At 42.2% G+C, this 17785-nt stretch overlaps 1 protein-coding gene across 1 annotated transcript in view; it reads right to left on the reverse strand.

Moving 5' to 3' along the window:
- Positions 1 to 17785, reverse strand: part of LOC143039847 (uncharacterized) — a 155734-nt gene that overhangs the window by 73697 nt on the left and 64252 nt on the right. Inside the window, exon 4 of the mRNA XM_076210103.1 lies at positions 4775 to 4890. Coding sequence (XP_076066218.1) covers positions 4775 to 4890 — 116 coding nt within the window. The remainder of the gene's footprint in view (positions 1 to 4774; positions 4891 to 17785) is intronic.

Consider the following 17785-nt stretch of genomic DNA (forward strand, 5'->3'; position numbering starts at 1 on the left):
CGTCGAAGACCGTAGTTGGGCCGGTAAATACATGTTTAGAGGTTAGTAGTGTACCAGAGAATACAAAGGAAGTAGATTTTGCTCTAAAAACTATGAAACGAGGAAAAGCACCTGGGGAAGAGGGTATATCGATAGATCTGTTGAAAGACGCAGGTAATATAGTTTATATTGAATTAGCTGAGCTGTATACCCAGTGCTTACGTCAAGAAAGCGTTCCTGAATCGTGGTGCAATGCTATAGTTATTTTGCTTTATAAAAAATGAGACCAGAAGGACCTTAGTAACTATCGACCGATTAGCTTGTTATCAAATGTATATAAAGTATTCTCCAAGATCCTTACAAATAGACTAAGTCAAGTTTTAGATGGAAACCAACCAAGAGAACAAGCAGGCTTTAGGAGCGGATATTCGACTCTAGACCATTTGCAGGTAATAAAGCAACTAATCGAGAAAACAATAGAATACAATATAACTCTGTGTTTAGCTTTTGTAGATTACGAGAAGGCCTTTGAGTCGGTAGAACAAATAGCAGTACTAAACTCGCTACGCAAGCAGGGTACAAACGAACAGATCGTAAGAGTTTTAGAAAAGATTTATGCGAAAGGTACCGTTATAATTCGACTACATAAAGATACAGAAAATATCAAGATCAAAAAAGGAGTACGGCAAGGCGATACAATTTCACCCAAACTATTTACAGCTTGTTTGAAAGATATTTTCAGAAGATTGAGTTGGGAAAAGAAAGGTTTAAAAATTAATAGCGAATATTTGAACCACCTAAGATTTGCTGAAGACATTATTCTTATTTCAGAGAGAGCAAAAGACTTGCAAGATATGCTGAGTGATCTAAACAAGGAAAGTGTCAAAGTAGGTTTAAAATGAATAAGAGTAAAACCAAAATAATGTTCAACACGAAAATTCAAAGTAAAGAGAATTGTAATTGATGGTGAGAGTCTTGAAGAAGTTGAGAAGTATAATCACTTAGGGCAAATGTTGAAGGTGACGAAAGATCATGATAATGAAATAAAAAGACGCATTACAATTTGTTGGAAAGTGTTTGGTAAGTATAATAAAATCCTGAGATGCTCTCTACCTTTATGTTTGAAACGTAAAGTTTACAATCAATGCATTCTGCCAGCAATAATCTATGGGTGTGAGCTAGGAATTCTACCACTGTGCCACGAGTCGTGTTGTATGTGTGTGTATTTACCTAGTTGTATTTACCTAGCTGTACTTTACGGGAAGGGGAGCTATGCTCGTGGTGTCCCGTCTTCATATCTCATTTTATCTAAACTGTTCTTAAATTCGCTTTTTCGGGTCTAGAAATGCAGAATCAGCCCATCCATCTCTTTCTTTTATTACATCTATTAGCCTTGAATAGAAACACATTAAGTTTGTGACGCATGATCGTCCTTGTCTAAATCCAAATTGCCTTGGATTCAGTACGTTTTTTTTTTTTGTTTTTGTTTTTTTTCCTAATGCCTTACCCATCTAATTTTTCTCCTCCCACTCGACATCCCTAGGTTGTATGTTCTCCCTCGTAAACACCGACTTAAAATGCTTGTTCGTAAATTCTGCCATTTCTATTTCCTCTGTTTATTCAACTCCTCCTTGTCGTAGTTTCTCTAATTCTTGTTTGTTTTCCAGTTTGTTGTTTACAAATCTGTAAAATAGTTTTGGTTGGACTTTACATTTTTCTATGACATCTTTTTTCGTATTTTCTCTTTTCTTATCTGAATACTTGTACATATTCATTTCTATAACTAGTATATATTTTCCATTTTTCAGGTCTTTTGTCTTTTTTTTCCATTTTATCCAAGCTTTATCCCTTTTGTCTTTTAACTCCCTACATCTTTTGCTGTACCAACACTTCACATATTCTTTTTCTTGTTTTTGTCTTGGAACATTTCCATTCCTTCCACTCATTTCTCTTCTACTGTTGTTTCCTCCTTGTGTATCCTTTCCCAGTCTGCTTTTTGAAAGAATTATCTTATTTCATAATTTTCTCCATACATCCATCTTCCCTTTCTATATTGTTCATTTTTTTCGTGTATTTTCCTCATTTAGTTCCAGTTCAACCAATATGTAGTCACTTTTACTTATTGACGTCTTATATTCAATCTTGTCCACTATTTCGGGTTCTGATGTGATTATTAGGTCCAGTCTCGATGGTTCTTCCTCATTTCTATACCTAGTATTCTCTTGTATCCATTGCGTCATTGTATGTTCTATAATCATATCAAGTAGTACATTTCCCCATAGGTCGTCTCCACCCTTCATTGTCATCTCTTCCCAGCAGATTTCTTTACAATTAAAGTCACCCATTATAACTATTCTTCCTCCATCTTCCATTATTTTATTTAGTGTTATCCTTGTGTCTTCTAACATATTTTTGTGTTCTCTCTCTTCCCATGAGGCCATTTTAGGAGGCACATAATTTACTACAAACTTCCTGCTCTTCCCATCCCTGTCCTCTACTTCCATCATAATCATCTCTACTCTATTCTTTCCATATGTGACATTCCTCACATTTATATCCTTCTTAGTCAGGAACATAACTCCACCCCCTTGTTTTACCTCTCTGTTTCTAATCCAATAATTATATACATCATGTCCTACACTGTTGGGTGGTAGTGGACCTTTCAATTTTGTCTCTACAATTCCCATTATGTCCGGTTCTTTTTCCATCAGGTAATCATTCAGTTCGTTCAAGCCTGTTATTAAGCCATCTATGTTTGTGTAAGACACTTTTAATTTTCTGCTACTTCCATCGTGTTTTCTGTTTCCTTTCCGGGTTTTTTTTTTTTTTCTGCTATGAACCATTTCCTCACTTTCATATTCACTACTCTCCAATATAATTTCTCTTTTTCTGACTCTGTTCTTTTTTCGTTTTTTTTTCCTTAGCTTCTAGTCTTTTTGTTTTCTCATCCTCTCTTTCCTCTTTATTTATTTCTCTTTTTATCCATACCTGCTTATATTGCTCACTGTCTGCTAGTTTCCCTGTTTTTGCTAAGATATTTTCTACTGTCGTTTGTGACCTGAATTTTATCCTAATTGGTCTAGTCTTATCTGTATTGTATTCCCCTATCCTACATATTTCTTCAATTTCTGTCCCTGTTTCTTGTTCATCCCCTTGAAACCTCTAATATCTTTTCCTTCTCTTTTACTCTTGTAGTCCTATTTGGATTATACTTCTCTTCCATCCCTAATGTAATTATACCTCTCTTTTTGGCCACTAAGTCTCTTACTATATTCTCCTTCTTTCTCATCACTTTAATAGATGTGTCCTTACTTTGTTCTTTCATCTGTTGTGTCACTATATCTCTAAATAAAATAAAAAAATTCTCGTGGACTTTTTTCTAACCCTGTACTTCTTTTGCTATGGACTCGTTATTCTCTTTATTATTATTCTTTAATTCCTCTTTCTCATCTTTTACTTCTTTTAACTGTTTTTAATTCTTCTATTTCTTTAGTTAGGTTTTGATTTTTCTTCTTTAGTTCTTCCAGTTTATCAACTCTTTGGGTAACTAGTGTTAATTGTTTAAACCTAACCTCCCATGCTTTGTTAATTTTTTTTTTTTTTTTTTTTTTTTTTTTACTACTCGAGGGAGGTTGTCACCTCCTCCCTCATTAAATCCATAAAAGCAGTTATCTTCTCTTTCCATTGAGCTGCTATTATCTATATTTCTGCTTTTGACACCTCTGCTTCCTTGTTCTTCCTCGTCTGTGTGTTCTGCACCCCTTTTGTTTACACCCCTTCTAACATCCGGGGCCCGTTCGTCCCCTTCCTCATTTCCTTCCATTTTCCTCAGTAATCCCTCTCTTTCTCCTTTTTCTTCACCTTCCCACTACACCACGAGCTTTCCCCTTCCCTACTAATACAACAAAGGTACTCCCTCGTTGTTAATATCGATAAAACTTGAAGTTTCCTTGGAGTTCCAAAATTCACTGTCACTTCGACCGTGTGTGTGTGTGTGTGTGTGTGTGTGTGTGTGTGTGTGTGTGTGTGTGTGTGTGTGTGTGTGTGTGTGTGTGTGTGTGTGTGTGTAGGAGGAAGAATCGATGGGAAGGTATTTGTAGTGTCTTGGGGGGTATATAGTGCATGTGAGGTGAGGTATAGCGTGGGGGGTGGGAGATATAGTGCATGGGGGGGTTAGGTTGTGGACAGGAGAGTATTTATGTCTTTGTGCGTGTTCACATGAGGGTGTGTGTGAGTACGTTTTGTTATGTCCTCCCTAATCTCTCTCTCTCTTAATAGATCCCCTCTTGGAGTAGTCTTCGAGTTTAAAAATATTGGCGATGATATTGATAGCAGTAACAAGATGAACAACAGCAAAACAACAATAATAATCATCGTACCAACAATGACAACAAAGCGAACAATAATAACCAGTAATAGTAATAATAGAAGTGGTGGTGAGCATTCAATACGATATACGAGGTAGAGGGAAGATTTTAGGGTTTGAAGGCGGAGAGAAGTTTAGATCCACATTTTTAGACTATAGGAAATGACACTGCTTTTTAGCCACCGATTAGATTATTCATAAAGATAAATATTTCAACATTTTGAACAAGATGGACTCGTAAATAAGGGGAAGACACTGAAATTTGGTGCAGGCCTACAATCACCTTGGAAACTTTTCAGATTAGATTAACCATCACAATAAATATTTCACCTTTTGAGTAATACACATTTGTAAAAAGTGTGAAGGAGGACTTTCTGAGATATGATGACAAGGGGGCAAGGAGCGAACAAGGTCAAGAACTATAATTACCTTGGAAACTCTTCCCTCAACATCGAATTTGCAAATGGGGTCGTCAGGCGCGCGGTGAATGTGGACGGTTGAGGACGTCATGTCTTCAGCTTCGGAGACCATCAGGATGTACTCACCTGAAAGACCCGAGACGAGACTAGTACAGTTTGAAGTTTTAAAATTCACTTAAATAACAAATTGAGCAAAATATTATATCATTTTCATTTTTGTTTGTTTATTTATGTCTCTACTTATATGTTCTTTTTATCTATTAATTTTTCTTTACTTATTTACTTATTAATTTATGTATTCATTTTATTTATTTATTTATTTCATCTATTTATTCATTTATTTATTTCATTCATCTATTTATTCATTTATTTATTTATCTATTTGCCTATTTATTTATTTTCTTGGACCGTAAGATCTGTCGGCATGCTTTATCATTGTATCTCATTGTATCAAAACAGTTACGATTCTCCACTTCAAAGTCGAGGCATAGTTTTCCCCGTGAAAGTCTGACACATTTTAGCTTTATCACAAAATATTGGCATAATATACATAAAGATGATGAATGATAGATAATTGAGGTAGGAGAGAATCGCGAAAGCTGAATGTAGCTTTTAGGTAATGGGAAAACGTTGAGCACCTTAACTTAAGAATTGATTCCCGGTGGATATAGTGATTTCTTCCTGGAAAATCACTACGTAGGTCACAAGAGATACATAAAACCTAAATAAATAATTTAAAAAATAAGAGCCACATGGCAAAAACTAAAAACTAAATATTGTCGGCATAAAGAAATTTGTTTGGAACGAAACCCAACTCAAAGCCAGTGGAAGAGACAACACAAACTCTTATCGTGGCATCTAAAAACACAATTGTTCTCTGTACAAAGAACTTGAAACGCTGCACGAGAGACCGTTCACAGTCAGATGATTCAGAGAGTTCTGTCAAAAGCATTGTGAAGAGGACACAGTTCCCTTTCCTTGGAAACGATTCTCGCCCTGTCTGCAATGCACCTAAGCGTCTGTACACCTGACACACCACCCTGACGCCCATTAGGATCCCCAACAAGGTTCATTATTAGATTCTATTCAGGTGGCAGTTGACCGTATGGTGATAGACGCGGATAAGGCCAGATCATGATGGGCAGAATTCAATAAGATGCTGATGATGGATCTCCCACATATGGGATGAGCCATCTGAGGTGTTGGTGTGTCCATTTTCGAAATCCCCCTTTTTTTCTATCCTGATTGAATTGGAGACAGCAATGGGAAAGAGAGTGTGGCAATGATTTTTTTTTCTCTCTTTTTTTTTTTGGGGGGGGAGGCTACAACTGTGGCACATGTGTCTATGTCTGGGTATTTGATATTCCCGCGCGCATGGCGCGATCATGATAGACACCCATAGGCATACGACACACATACATTTATAAACACATGTCAGGATAGGAGACACTTTTCCCATGTGTAACGGAGCATAGGAACTATGTATAATAGATGACCTAGCTAGGACAATGTAGTCTAGGATGCTGTTGCATATTATATCTATTACCTTTGTCACGGTGACGCCATGACGTCACGGCATAGTTCCCGCCAACGCAGTTGGACCAGAGACACTATGGTGATTGGATCCTGTAGGACCAGTGGACGTGAACTATTACTGCTGAACTATTAGTGCTGAACCTATTCACTGTTTTATATTGATAGGGCTCCCTTTGTGTATCCAAGCCTATGTATACAGAAGTACTTATTAGATATAGAAACCTACGTATATATTTTTATACCCTAGCACTCTGGGTACTTTATGCATGCCAATACTCGGCCGTTCATGCATAACATGGCGCAGTGAAAGTTTAAGTGATACTTCTGTACTTATCAGTGATTCCGTTGTGCATAATTCTGTGATAACATAGTGCGTATGTTCTGTGTTGATTACTTTGTGTACAAGTTCAGTGCTAACTTAGTGCGTATGTGTTGTGGTGATTACATTGTGTACGAGTTCTGTGCTATCTTAGTGCGTATGTTCTGTGGATTAAGCCGGTGTACCCAAGGCGTCATTAGCCCCCTCTCCCTCCGGAGAGACCTCCCACGTTCACCGCCTGCCCGGGGCCTACTGCACACTGATCTCACGCGCGTGTTGATTTACGTGCATAGCATAACTCGCCCGCCAATTGGCCGATTTTGACGAAACCAACGCTATGGCAACGCCAGATCAATCATCCCCCGACAACTCACAGCCAGACACTTCCATAACACCCGGAAACGCAAACCAAGATGAGCAAGATGTACTCAGGTTGTTAGCGAGCTCCCTCGCTCGTCTTCTCACAACCCCCACGGCACATGGAAATAACTCCACGGATTCCACCAAATCACCCGTCGTCCCTCCAAAGCCACCTCCCATACTGATGCCGGAGATGTCATACAAGGAATTTGACGCATGGTCCGCCAAATTCGACGATTTCTCCACCCTAACAAACTTCCATTCGCTAAAGCACACGCAACAAATGGCCACACTCCGTGCATACCTACATGACGGTGTACGATCACTCCTAGAGGACACTCTCGGAGTACCACGCGACTCTACTCTCCCTGTACAAGAAATCTTGAACAAACTTCGAGTGCATTACAGGGAGAAGTGTAATGAGTCCGTACGACGATTGGCATTTTCGAACTGCAAGCAAGAGAATGGAGAATCGGTCAACGCCTTCTACGAGCGTCTATCACAGCTTACACGTGAAGTTGAGCTGTGCACCGGGTTAAATTGCCGTGATACACAAGTGAAACACCAACTCATCATAGGTCTACGAGACGTCGAAACCGTACGCCAACTCCTACAAACGAGTTCCAGCGCGACGCTAGAGGATTTTTTATCGATCGCTCGTGCAAGGGAAACCGCTCGTGGCACTACGGACGCTATTCGCCGTGGGTTAAATCAACCCACCTCGGGAATGGCCTGTGCTGTGTCAACTTACAAGAAGATGCAACGCACGGAACGAGGTCCCACAGGCATCCCACCAGGGAATGAGGCCTGTCCAGGGTGCGGTGTCTTCCCCAAACACCCACGAAAAACGTGTCCAGCTCTTACGCATGTCTGCCGGATTTGCTCCAAGAGAAGGCATTTCGAGAAGGTGTGCAATTCATCCACGGCTGCCCCGAAACCCATCCCGCCACCGAAGCAGAAGAACCAACGACCTCGGAAGATGGCCATAGTGTCAAGCCTATCTGCCAACATACGGGCGGCAGATGGGAGGATCGGACCCCCGACTCCTACCATCTCTGTGAGGGTCAAATTTGGTGACGTTGAAGGCAATGTTCGATTCATCCCGGACACCGGATCTGATACAACGGTCATTGGGTGCCAGCACATGAAGGATCTGGGCATCAGCGCCCGCAGCCTCAACCCATCAAAGGACCTGGCCCTGCGGAACCCGGACCATACTGCATTCCAAGGACGTACCATCGGCTCCATGTATGCTACGATGTCCTTTGGAGACACCACCATCGACGGCTGGATCAATGTTGTGACGCACCTGCCGCGCCCCCTGCTGTCATGGTGGCACTCGATGCAGCTCCGCCTCATACCTTCGTCATACCCTGCCCAACTGCCGAGGGACCAACCAATCGGCAACGCCTGCCGCTTGCAACGGGACGACGACTCGGTACCACAGCCGGTCACACACTCTCCAACGACTACGGCTCACAGCTCCCTCCCGCTCTCTCACGCCCCGCCCCCGTCAACTACAGTAGCTGACCTGCCAGATTGCATCAAGAAGACATGGCCCGACGTCCTTCGACACAAGGAAGACCTCAGGTCCGGCGAGGCCCTTAGAGAAATGACTGGGAGGCCCATGGAGATACATCTCAAGCCAGATGCGAAGCCGTTCGCACTCCACACAGCAAGACGAATCCCACACGCATGGCAAGATGACGTGAAGAAGGAACTCGATGCAATGGTGCACCAAGGCATCATTGAACCTGTTGGTGATGCCCCTTCCGTATGGTGTCACCCCCTCGTAGCGGTGCCGAAACCGAAGGGTGGTGTGCGCATCACAGTGGACACCTCAAAGTTAAACAGCCAGGTACTACGCCCAACCCACCCATCCCCCACACCAAGCGAGGCAATCAGTCGCATCGACAGGAAGGCAAAGTACTTCTCAACCTTCGATGCTATCCAGGGATATTGGCAAATCCCCTTAGCCCAGCGAGACCGCCACTTGACGACATTCATCACTCCGTACGGACGATACATGTTCCGCCGGGGCCCCATGGGCCTCTGTTCAACTGGCGACGAGTACAACCGCCGGGGTGACGAGGCCCTCGCAGACATTCCCAACCTTGCCAAGGTCGTGGACGACATAATTATCTGGGACAGCGACTACGGGACACACATACGTCGCATCAGTGAGGTCTTGAACCGATGCCGCACTCATGGCATCTCCCTCAACGCTGACAAGATGACTCTTGCTGCTCCCAGTGTCAACTTCTGCGGGTTCACAGTGTCTCAAGACGGCGTAGCCATCGACAGTGAGAAAATAAAAGCAATTACGGAATTCCCAACACCTTCCAACATCACAGACCTCCGATCGTTTATGGGTCTAGTGAACCAGTTGGGCGAATTCACATCCAACGTCTCTACAACTGCAGACGCTCTTCGCCCGCTACTCAGCCCGAGGAACACCTTCCTCTGGACACCTGCTCAGGAGGACGCCTTCCAAAGGACGAAGCAGGCCCTCGCTCAACCTCCTGTCCTCGCCCATTTCGACCCGAAACTACCGACTGCCCTCCAAACGGACGCGTCTCGTCTGAATGGCATAGGGTACGCCCTCCTACAGGAACATGAAGAGGGAGTTTGGCGACTCGTACAGTGTGGCTCTCGATTCCTGCAGGACGTGGAAACACGGTACAGCACGATCGAGTTGGAACTGCTGGCTACGGTCTGGGCCATGCAGAAGTGCAAATACTTCCTGCTTGGCCTCCAGGACTTCACACACATCACGGATCATCGACCCCTTCTTCCGATCCTCAATACGTACACTCTAGACTGTATTGAGAATCCAAGGCTCCAACGCCTCCGGGAGAAGATTGCAGGATTCGTATTCACCAGCAGATGGCGTAAGGGCTCAGAGTTATGCATTCCGGATGCCCTCTCAAGAGCTCCCGTGGACAAACCTCTGGCAGATGACGTCGCCCTGGGCGATGAAACAAGCATCTGCATCCGCGACGTGGTGACTCGCAATGTTGCCACGCTTCATGCCCTTTCCGGTCCTCCAACACTCGACACCACGGCAACTCCTCCACACTCAACGGACCCAGTACTCGACGAACTCCGTCAGGCAGCATCTTCGGACCCCACGTACGTGCAACTCGCCTCTCTCGTCGGGAAGGGATTCCCACGATCACGCATGGAACTCGACGAAGCTCAACTTCCCTTCTGGAAGTTCAGAGACAGCCTCTGCGTCGACGGACCCTTGATCCTCCGAGAGGCACGGATACTTGTCCCCCAAGCTCTTCGCAGAAGTGTGTTGGCTCGACTTCACGACAGCCATCGTGGTATTGAAGCCACCAAACGCCGAGCCAGGCAAACGGTCTGGTGGCCAGGCATCGATTCCGATATCGCCAACACAGTACGCTCCTGCGAGCCATGCCAGATATTGCAGCCGAGCCAACAGCGTGAGCCCTACTTCACCGATGATGTGCCCCCCTCCAGACCGTTCGAGTCGGTCTCCGCAGACTTTTTTACCACCGCTGGGAAGCACTTCCTGGTGTACGCGGATCGACTCTCTGGATGGGCAACGGTGGGCCACTGTGGCACGGACTCCTCGACATCCCAAACCATCCGGCTCTTCCGCCACTTCTTCAGCACCTTCGGCGTCCCGGTACGACTCAGGACGGATGGAGGACCCCAGTTTACGGCCTATGACTTCGCTGAATTCCTGCGACGATGGGGCGTCCGCCACCCCCTACCACCCACAGTCCAACGGGCATGCAGAATCGGCGGTCAAGGCCGTGAAACGCCTCATCATCAAGGTCGCGCCCAATGGAGAAATTCGCCACAGCGACGCGTTCCACCGGGGTCTCCTGGAGATACGGAACACGCCCAACCCCGACGGAAGAAGCCCCGCCCAGGTCCTCTTCGGACGCCCCCTTCGGTCCTGCGTCCCAGCCCACTCCAGGTCCTTTGCGCCTGAGTGGCAGGCTGCCACAGCTGAATGCGAGCAGAAGGCAGCCGCCAGAATGGAGGCGACCATCAAGCAGTACGACTCACACGCGAAGCCGCTCCCACAACTTTCCGTTGGAGCCACGGTTAGGATCCAGGATCCTACGTCACGACGATGGAGTAAGGTCGGCCACATAATGGGACAAGGACGTACCAGGGACTACCTTATCAAGACAGCGTCCGGAAGTGTCCTGTGGCGCAACCGGAAGTTCCTCCGCCCCATCCCTGAGCCAGGTGCCGCCCGTGATGGCATGAAGGAGTCTCCAACGAGCACTACCGGTAATACTCCTCGCCCCACGAATCAAACTGGCCAGCCCAATGGACCAAGACGCTCAGCGAGACTGGCCGCACGCAACAAATCGACGGCTCAATGAATACCTCGATTTTGGGGGAGGGGGGGAGATGTGGCACATGTGTCTATGTCTGGGTATTTGATATTCCCGCGCGCATGGCGCGATCATGATAGACACCCATAGGCATACGACACACATACATTTATAAACACATGTCAGGATAGGAGACACTTTTCCCATGTGTAACGGAGCATAGGGACTATGTATAATAGATGACCTAGCTAGGACAATGTAGTCTAGGATGCTGTTGCATATTATATCTATTACCTTTGTCACGGTGACGCCATGACGTCACGGCATAGTTCCCGCCAACGCAGTTGGACCAGAGACACTATGGTGATTGGATCCTGTAGGACCAGTGGACGTGAACTATTACTGCTGAACTATTAGTGCTGAACCTATTCACTGTTTTATATTGATAGGGCTCCCTTTGTGTATCCAAGCCTATGTATACAGAAGTACTTATTAGATATAGAAACCTACGTATATATTTTTATACCCTAGCACTCTGGGTACTTTATGCATGCCAATACTCGGCCGTTCATGCATAACAACAACCAACCGAAGTAGATGTGTCTTTTGCCGTGTGGTGCATTGACATCTTCCCTGCAGATTGAAGGTATGGTCTCATCATCTTGGTCCAAAAGGACAAGGAAAATCGACACGACTCCAATGATGTACACATACGTAGCTCCTATCTCCGGTAAGGTATTTGGTCACACGCTCCCTGTATCAATACGAGATGGTCTACCATTAAGCCTACGATCTGACCATCCAGGCCATACGCCCAAGAATCCCAGAACTGGTCGGATTCTCATTCTTCGTGTTCGCGTTGAACGCTGACTTGAACCTCGACAGAAGCTCTTCATTGTTTATGTCTACTTCAATAAGGCATTTAACTCAGCTGATGCAGACTGCATCCCTCTGAGGCTGCGAGAACCCCCGCCTCTGTCTCTATTGTCTTATTCTTTTTCTCCCAATCGTGTATTTTCCTCAACAGTTCTTTCTTCATTTTCACAATTCGTAAATATATCAAAAAGCCTCCGGCACTCAACACGATCACCAATCATCAAACACAATAAATGCATGAAGAATAAACACAATTCATTAAGTCACTGCGGAGTAGATAGCGCTATGGGTAGGCTTTGGGAGAATGGCTGAAGCAGACTACGGTTTGGGATAGGATCAGTGATTTAAAAATTCAATCAATAAAAATCGAAAGATTTTGTGTAATTCATTTAGCTATTATTGACTTTGGGAAGTATAAAAACTATCATTTCTCATTTAATATACCATAAGTTATTATAAGTTACATCTGGTTATTTTGACCCACTTACGAGATACAGATGAAATAGAAATCTCTACGTCGAGGTAGGATGCATCTAATGGCCTGTCCGGACGAGCGGGCCTGGTCGGCGGACATGCCCATTAACGGGTACATTTGACGGTCAAACGGTCAAATTGAATTGCCCCGAGTGCTCGTCGAGCAAATCACTAAGGCGGTGCCCCCCCCCCCCCCCAGTAGCTGGAGCTTCGACCCTGCTAGACGCAAGTTAATATCATGAACCCACATCAGCAGGCTTCCCTCCCACATCCCACGTTTCTTTGTCTCCTTTTTCTTTAGACACCAAGCAATTATCCTGGTGTACAATATCTTCTTTTGACAATGCTAGGCGCCATGCTTGTCGTACCGCACTCTACACGCTACTGGCATCGACGGGCACGCCCGCCCAGTTATTCATCAATTCGGTCGTGTGGACAACACGGGCAGGCCCGGCAGAATTCGTCCAACAACCGCGCTGCCCGATCGTCTGGACATGCCTTAACACACATTAACCCTCAGTATTTGCTTCAGGCTGAAAGAAATGAAAACCTCTCCAAACAAAAATGGAATATGAGAGTTAATAAAAAGAAAGAGCTAGACAAGAGAGACAGGCATCATGAGCTTGAACTTAAATTGAACTCTTGGCTCTGACTTGGTTAAATAAGTCAAATTAATTTAATATTTTCCTGATCATGGCCCTAAAGCATTCTTTCGAGAATTCAGATCTGCAGTTTAATATTTTGAGATTCCTGAAGCAGACTGTGTATGGCTCATAAAAACCTAAACTATCAAGCAATACTCTCACAGTTTGTAATAACATTGAAAACAACACAGACTATAAAACTGTCAAAAACGCCATCCTGTCAGCCTATATCATCTCCACCGAAGGATACCGTCAAGCTTTCCGCAATCATAATAAATAAAGACTTGTGTTGTTCTACATTAGTTTGGAGGCGTTGAAATAAAGGCGTCGTTTGGGTTCTTCTCTTTATTTCTAAGTCTTACGAGCAGCATAGTCAAGTGTCGTATGGCTCTCGCCACGTAGGGAGCGACGTAGAAAATGCGTGCCGGTTGCCAACACGGTTATAATGACATAAATCTATTTTCCTTATGACTAAATTTATCTACATTATAGAACTGAGTGTGAGCACCCAGTATGATTTAGATAACCATATATATATATATACATATACAATGAATGGTTCCCAGTGATCAATTAATATCTTTTCAACCACAAATCAATTTTAGATCCATGTCATCGCAGTAGAGACTGAAGAATCACTCGATGGAGGCATCCGTTGGAAATTGAAGCGTGGACGAGCCGAGGATTTGAACCCAGATAACCCGTAACAAAGTTACAGTGACTTATACCAATACCCTATCAAGATATATATATATATATATTATATATATATATATATATATATATATATATATATATATACACACACAGACAGAAAGAAACATCAAGATTTTTTGTTGTTTATATTGGGTTTGGAGGCGTTGAGGCAAACGAAGTTGCGATTTATTCTCTTTAATCTCCCCTTGACTTGACTGATCTACATCTCAAATCAGTACACGAGGAAAACACTGGCGGTTGGCAATGGTACAATTCTACATACAATATTCAAATGGTGACTGTTGTCAAATTATAATGTCATGTACAATTTATTTTCTATTATCTACTGCTTAATTTACTTCTACAATATACAATACACGAAGTGAGTATGGACAAGCAGTATTCATAGTTTTTTATATACAAGCAGTGATGCACATAGTAAAAATCATATCGGTTGTATGACGACTTGCAGTTGGCAATGGAGAACGCGTCCTTTCGCGTTCAACCAAATGTCCGTGGGTGAGGTCCGACACAATATGGGGTCCCGCGTGAGTTTCTGGAGAGATCGTGATCTGATGTGCTTTACCTAATGCATGCGTGTGCGCGTGTGCACGCTGGACATCTAAGGGGTTGAATATTTCATTCAATCATCTTGCAACAGATGCTCGCCTAAGCTACCACTCACTAACCACAGTGAGGTTCTCAAAGGTAAGAAATAATACAAGAATTTTGGACATAAGGATAAATACACATAGTGTTTGAGCTAATGGTTAAAATAAAATTGACAAAAATTTAAGAACAAGTGGAAGTAGATATTATTCCCGTTCACCTAGGCAAAATGTAATCTTATGAAGCTATGACTCGACTGCGAAGGTTGTAAGGGGAGGAATGAATAGGAGGAAGCAATGTAGAGGATAGGTCACGGTCCTCTATTGTTGGGATAGAATGACATGATGAAGGAACATTTTCTATGTTGAGGCAACGGGGAACTCCTTTGATATGATAATTGTGCAATACGGTCTCTGTAAGATCGTGCAACATGAGTGTTTTGTCTTTATATGACTCCTGTCCAATGATACGATAGTGTCCAGAGAATTTAGGGGAGAGCTTCGAGGTGGGGGTATGGCTGAGAGTGTAAACAATGTCTCCAAGTTCAAAAGTACATGCTATGGCTGATTTGTTATGCAGATGGACCATTTCGTCCTTAGTCAGATGAAGAGTATTATGGATTCTTTTCAAAATATTATTAAAATTTGCTACTTTGACCTTGATATAATCATTGAAATTGCAAATGGGAGAAGTTTGTCTGAGCCAGAGAGGACAAAAGGATGTTATTCCGATATTGACCTGTTAGTGAAACTGTTAATGCTAGCTTGAATCATTACAAAGAATTACAAAGGCGGAGCATGTCGATAGATAAATAAATAAATAAATAAAGCTATAGTAATGTAAATAATAAACAAAATACATATATAAATGCATAAATATAGTTAAATAATAAACAAACAAGTAAATAGTAAATAATAGTAAATTGACATATGGCTAATAATTAATGAGAATCAAGCAAATAATAATAAACAGCCAAATGATAACAAAAATGAATATAAAATAAATTATTGTCATTACAGCATCTTGCTTAAGCGTTTATCTAAATGATTCTTAAAGCTTCGAACTGAGCTACATTGCACTGCCTCTGCAGGAAGTTTATTCCATTCATTAACTACACGGTTGGCGAAGTTGTTTCTACCCACTTCCAAATTAAATATATTTCCAGACAGTTTGGGACCATTGTTTCTTGTCGGATTCTCATTCAGTGTGAAAATTTTGCCTTTTAATTTTTTCAATTCCCTTTAAAATCTTAAAGACCTGTATCAAGTCACTTCGGAGTGTACGCATTTTTTTAAGGAAAGCAGATTTATATGTTTTAGTCGATTTTCGTTTGATTTAATTTTGATATTTGGAATCAGTTTTGTGGCTAGCCATTGTACTTTTTCCAATCTGTCAATGTCTTTAACAATATTTAGTGACCACATGGAAACGGCATATTCCAAATGTGGACGAACAAACGAGCTTGTTAATGAGTGATGGACTTTTAAAGTCAAAAGATCGCGCAATCAGCCCTAGAATCTTTTCTGCTTTCTCAGAGGCTGAAATACACTGCTTAGATGATTTGAGATCGTTACTATTCTTTTCACAATCCACTTTTGTTAACGAATTTTCAAATAACTTGTAATCGTACTTACTGTCATTTTCACCTATAAGCATTCCTTGCATTTACTTGTGTTTTCATTAGTCACTTTTCAGACCATTGCTGTAATTTATCTAAATCTTCTTGAATATATGTTTTCGATCATTCAACCAATTACTAGTCCAACTTAATAGACTACCACTTATTCCGTTTGAAGCTAATTTACTAAGTAGTCTTTCGTGGGGGACGGTATCAAAAGCTTTTGCAAAGTCTAGATATATTAAATCTATATTGTTTCTTTTGTCATAATTCGAGATAACTGTGTTGTAGAATTCGAGTAAGTTAGTCACGCAAGAACATTTTCGTCTGAAATCATGCTGGCTATCATTTATCAAACAGTTACTTTCTAAATGATGTTCGATAGCATCTCTGATGATAGTTTCCATCATTTTTCCTACGATTGAAATCAAACTTATAGGCCTGTAGTTATATGGATTCTTTTTGTCACCTTTTTTGAATATGGGAGTAATGTTAGCTAGCTTCCATTCTCTTGGGACATCTCCGGATATGATGGATTTCTTGAAAACAATTTCTAATGGAACAACAATCTCATTTTTCATTTCCTTTAAGATTCTTGGGTGCCAACCGTCAGATCCTGGTGTTTTATTAACTATGAGTTTCTCTATACACCTTTTAATTTTTTCTTTCGTTATATTTACCGTAGTAAGTTTACCCTAGACTTTTCACAGGTTTCAGTTCGGAGTTCACTTTGAGGTGTTTCGTTTACGAATACTGAACTAAAATGTTTAAAATATCACACATTCCTTCATTTGAATATTCAAGTTGATCGACAGCAGATAATAGTGGACCAATGTGATTACTAATACCTTTCTGTCTCTAATGTAACTATAGAATTCTTTGGGATTCTCTTTGGATTTATCAGCGATATTCATTTTGTATCGTTTTCGTTTTTTATAGTCTATTTTAAATCTCTGTATTAATACATAACTTTGATAGTCATCAGATGCTACCCGAGCACTTATATTTCTTATAAGCCTGTCTATTTTTAGCAATACCTTTTTTTTTTTTTTTTTTTGTCAAGCCATTTTAGGCGAGCATGATTTGGGGGACGTCTGTTCTTTAGAGGGAAGTATGAATCATTTTAGTAAGCGTATTTTGAAACATTTCCCACATCTGATCTACAGGTCTTTCGCTTAATTTTGCCTCCCAATCTGTAAGCTGAAGCTCCTGACGTAGTCCTATGAACTGAGCTTTACTGAAATCGGGTATTTTAGAAACACAAGATTCTAAATATTTTTAGTAATTGGATCTAAGTTGTGATCGTTATTTGCAACAGTTTCACCGACTTCTACATCAGTTATCATGCTTTCGCGGCTAGTGATTAATAGATCGAGTAAGTTCCCATGTCTTGTGGGCTTTTTTACATGCTGAACTAAGTAATTGTCACAGAGAAAATCAATCAAGCAACTACCTATATGGTCATGTTCAAGGGTCATCCAATCAATGTCAGTAAAATTGAAATCACCCATTATCAATAAGTCCCGGTTGCATAAACTAGACAGTTCATGAAACAACATTTTGTTGT

The sequence above is a fragment of the Oratosquilla oratoria genome, chromosome 27 (genome assembly GCF_046742065.1).
Source record: "Oratosquilla oratoria isolate Oo_2021 chromosome 27, ASM4674206v1, whole genome shotgun sequence".
Lineage (NCBI taxonomy): Eukaryota > Metazoa > Arthropoda > Malacostraca > Stomatopoda > Squillidae > Oratosquilla > Oratosquilla oratoria.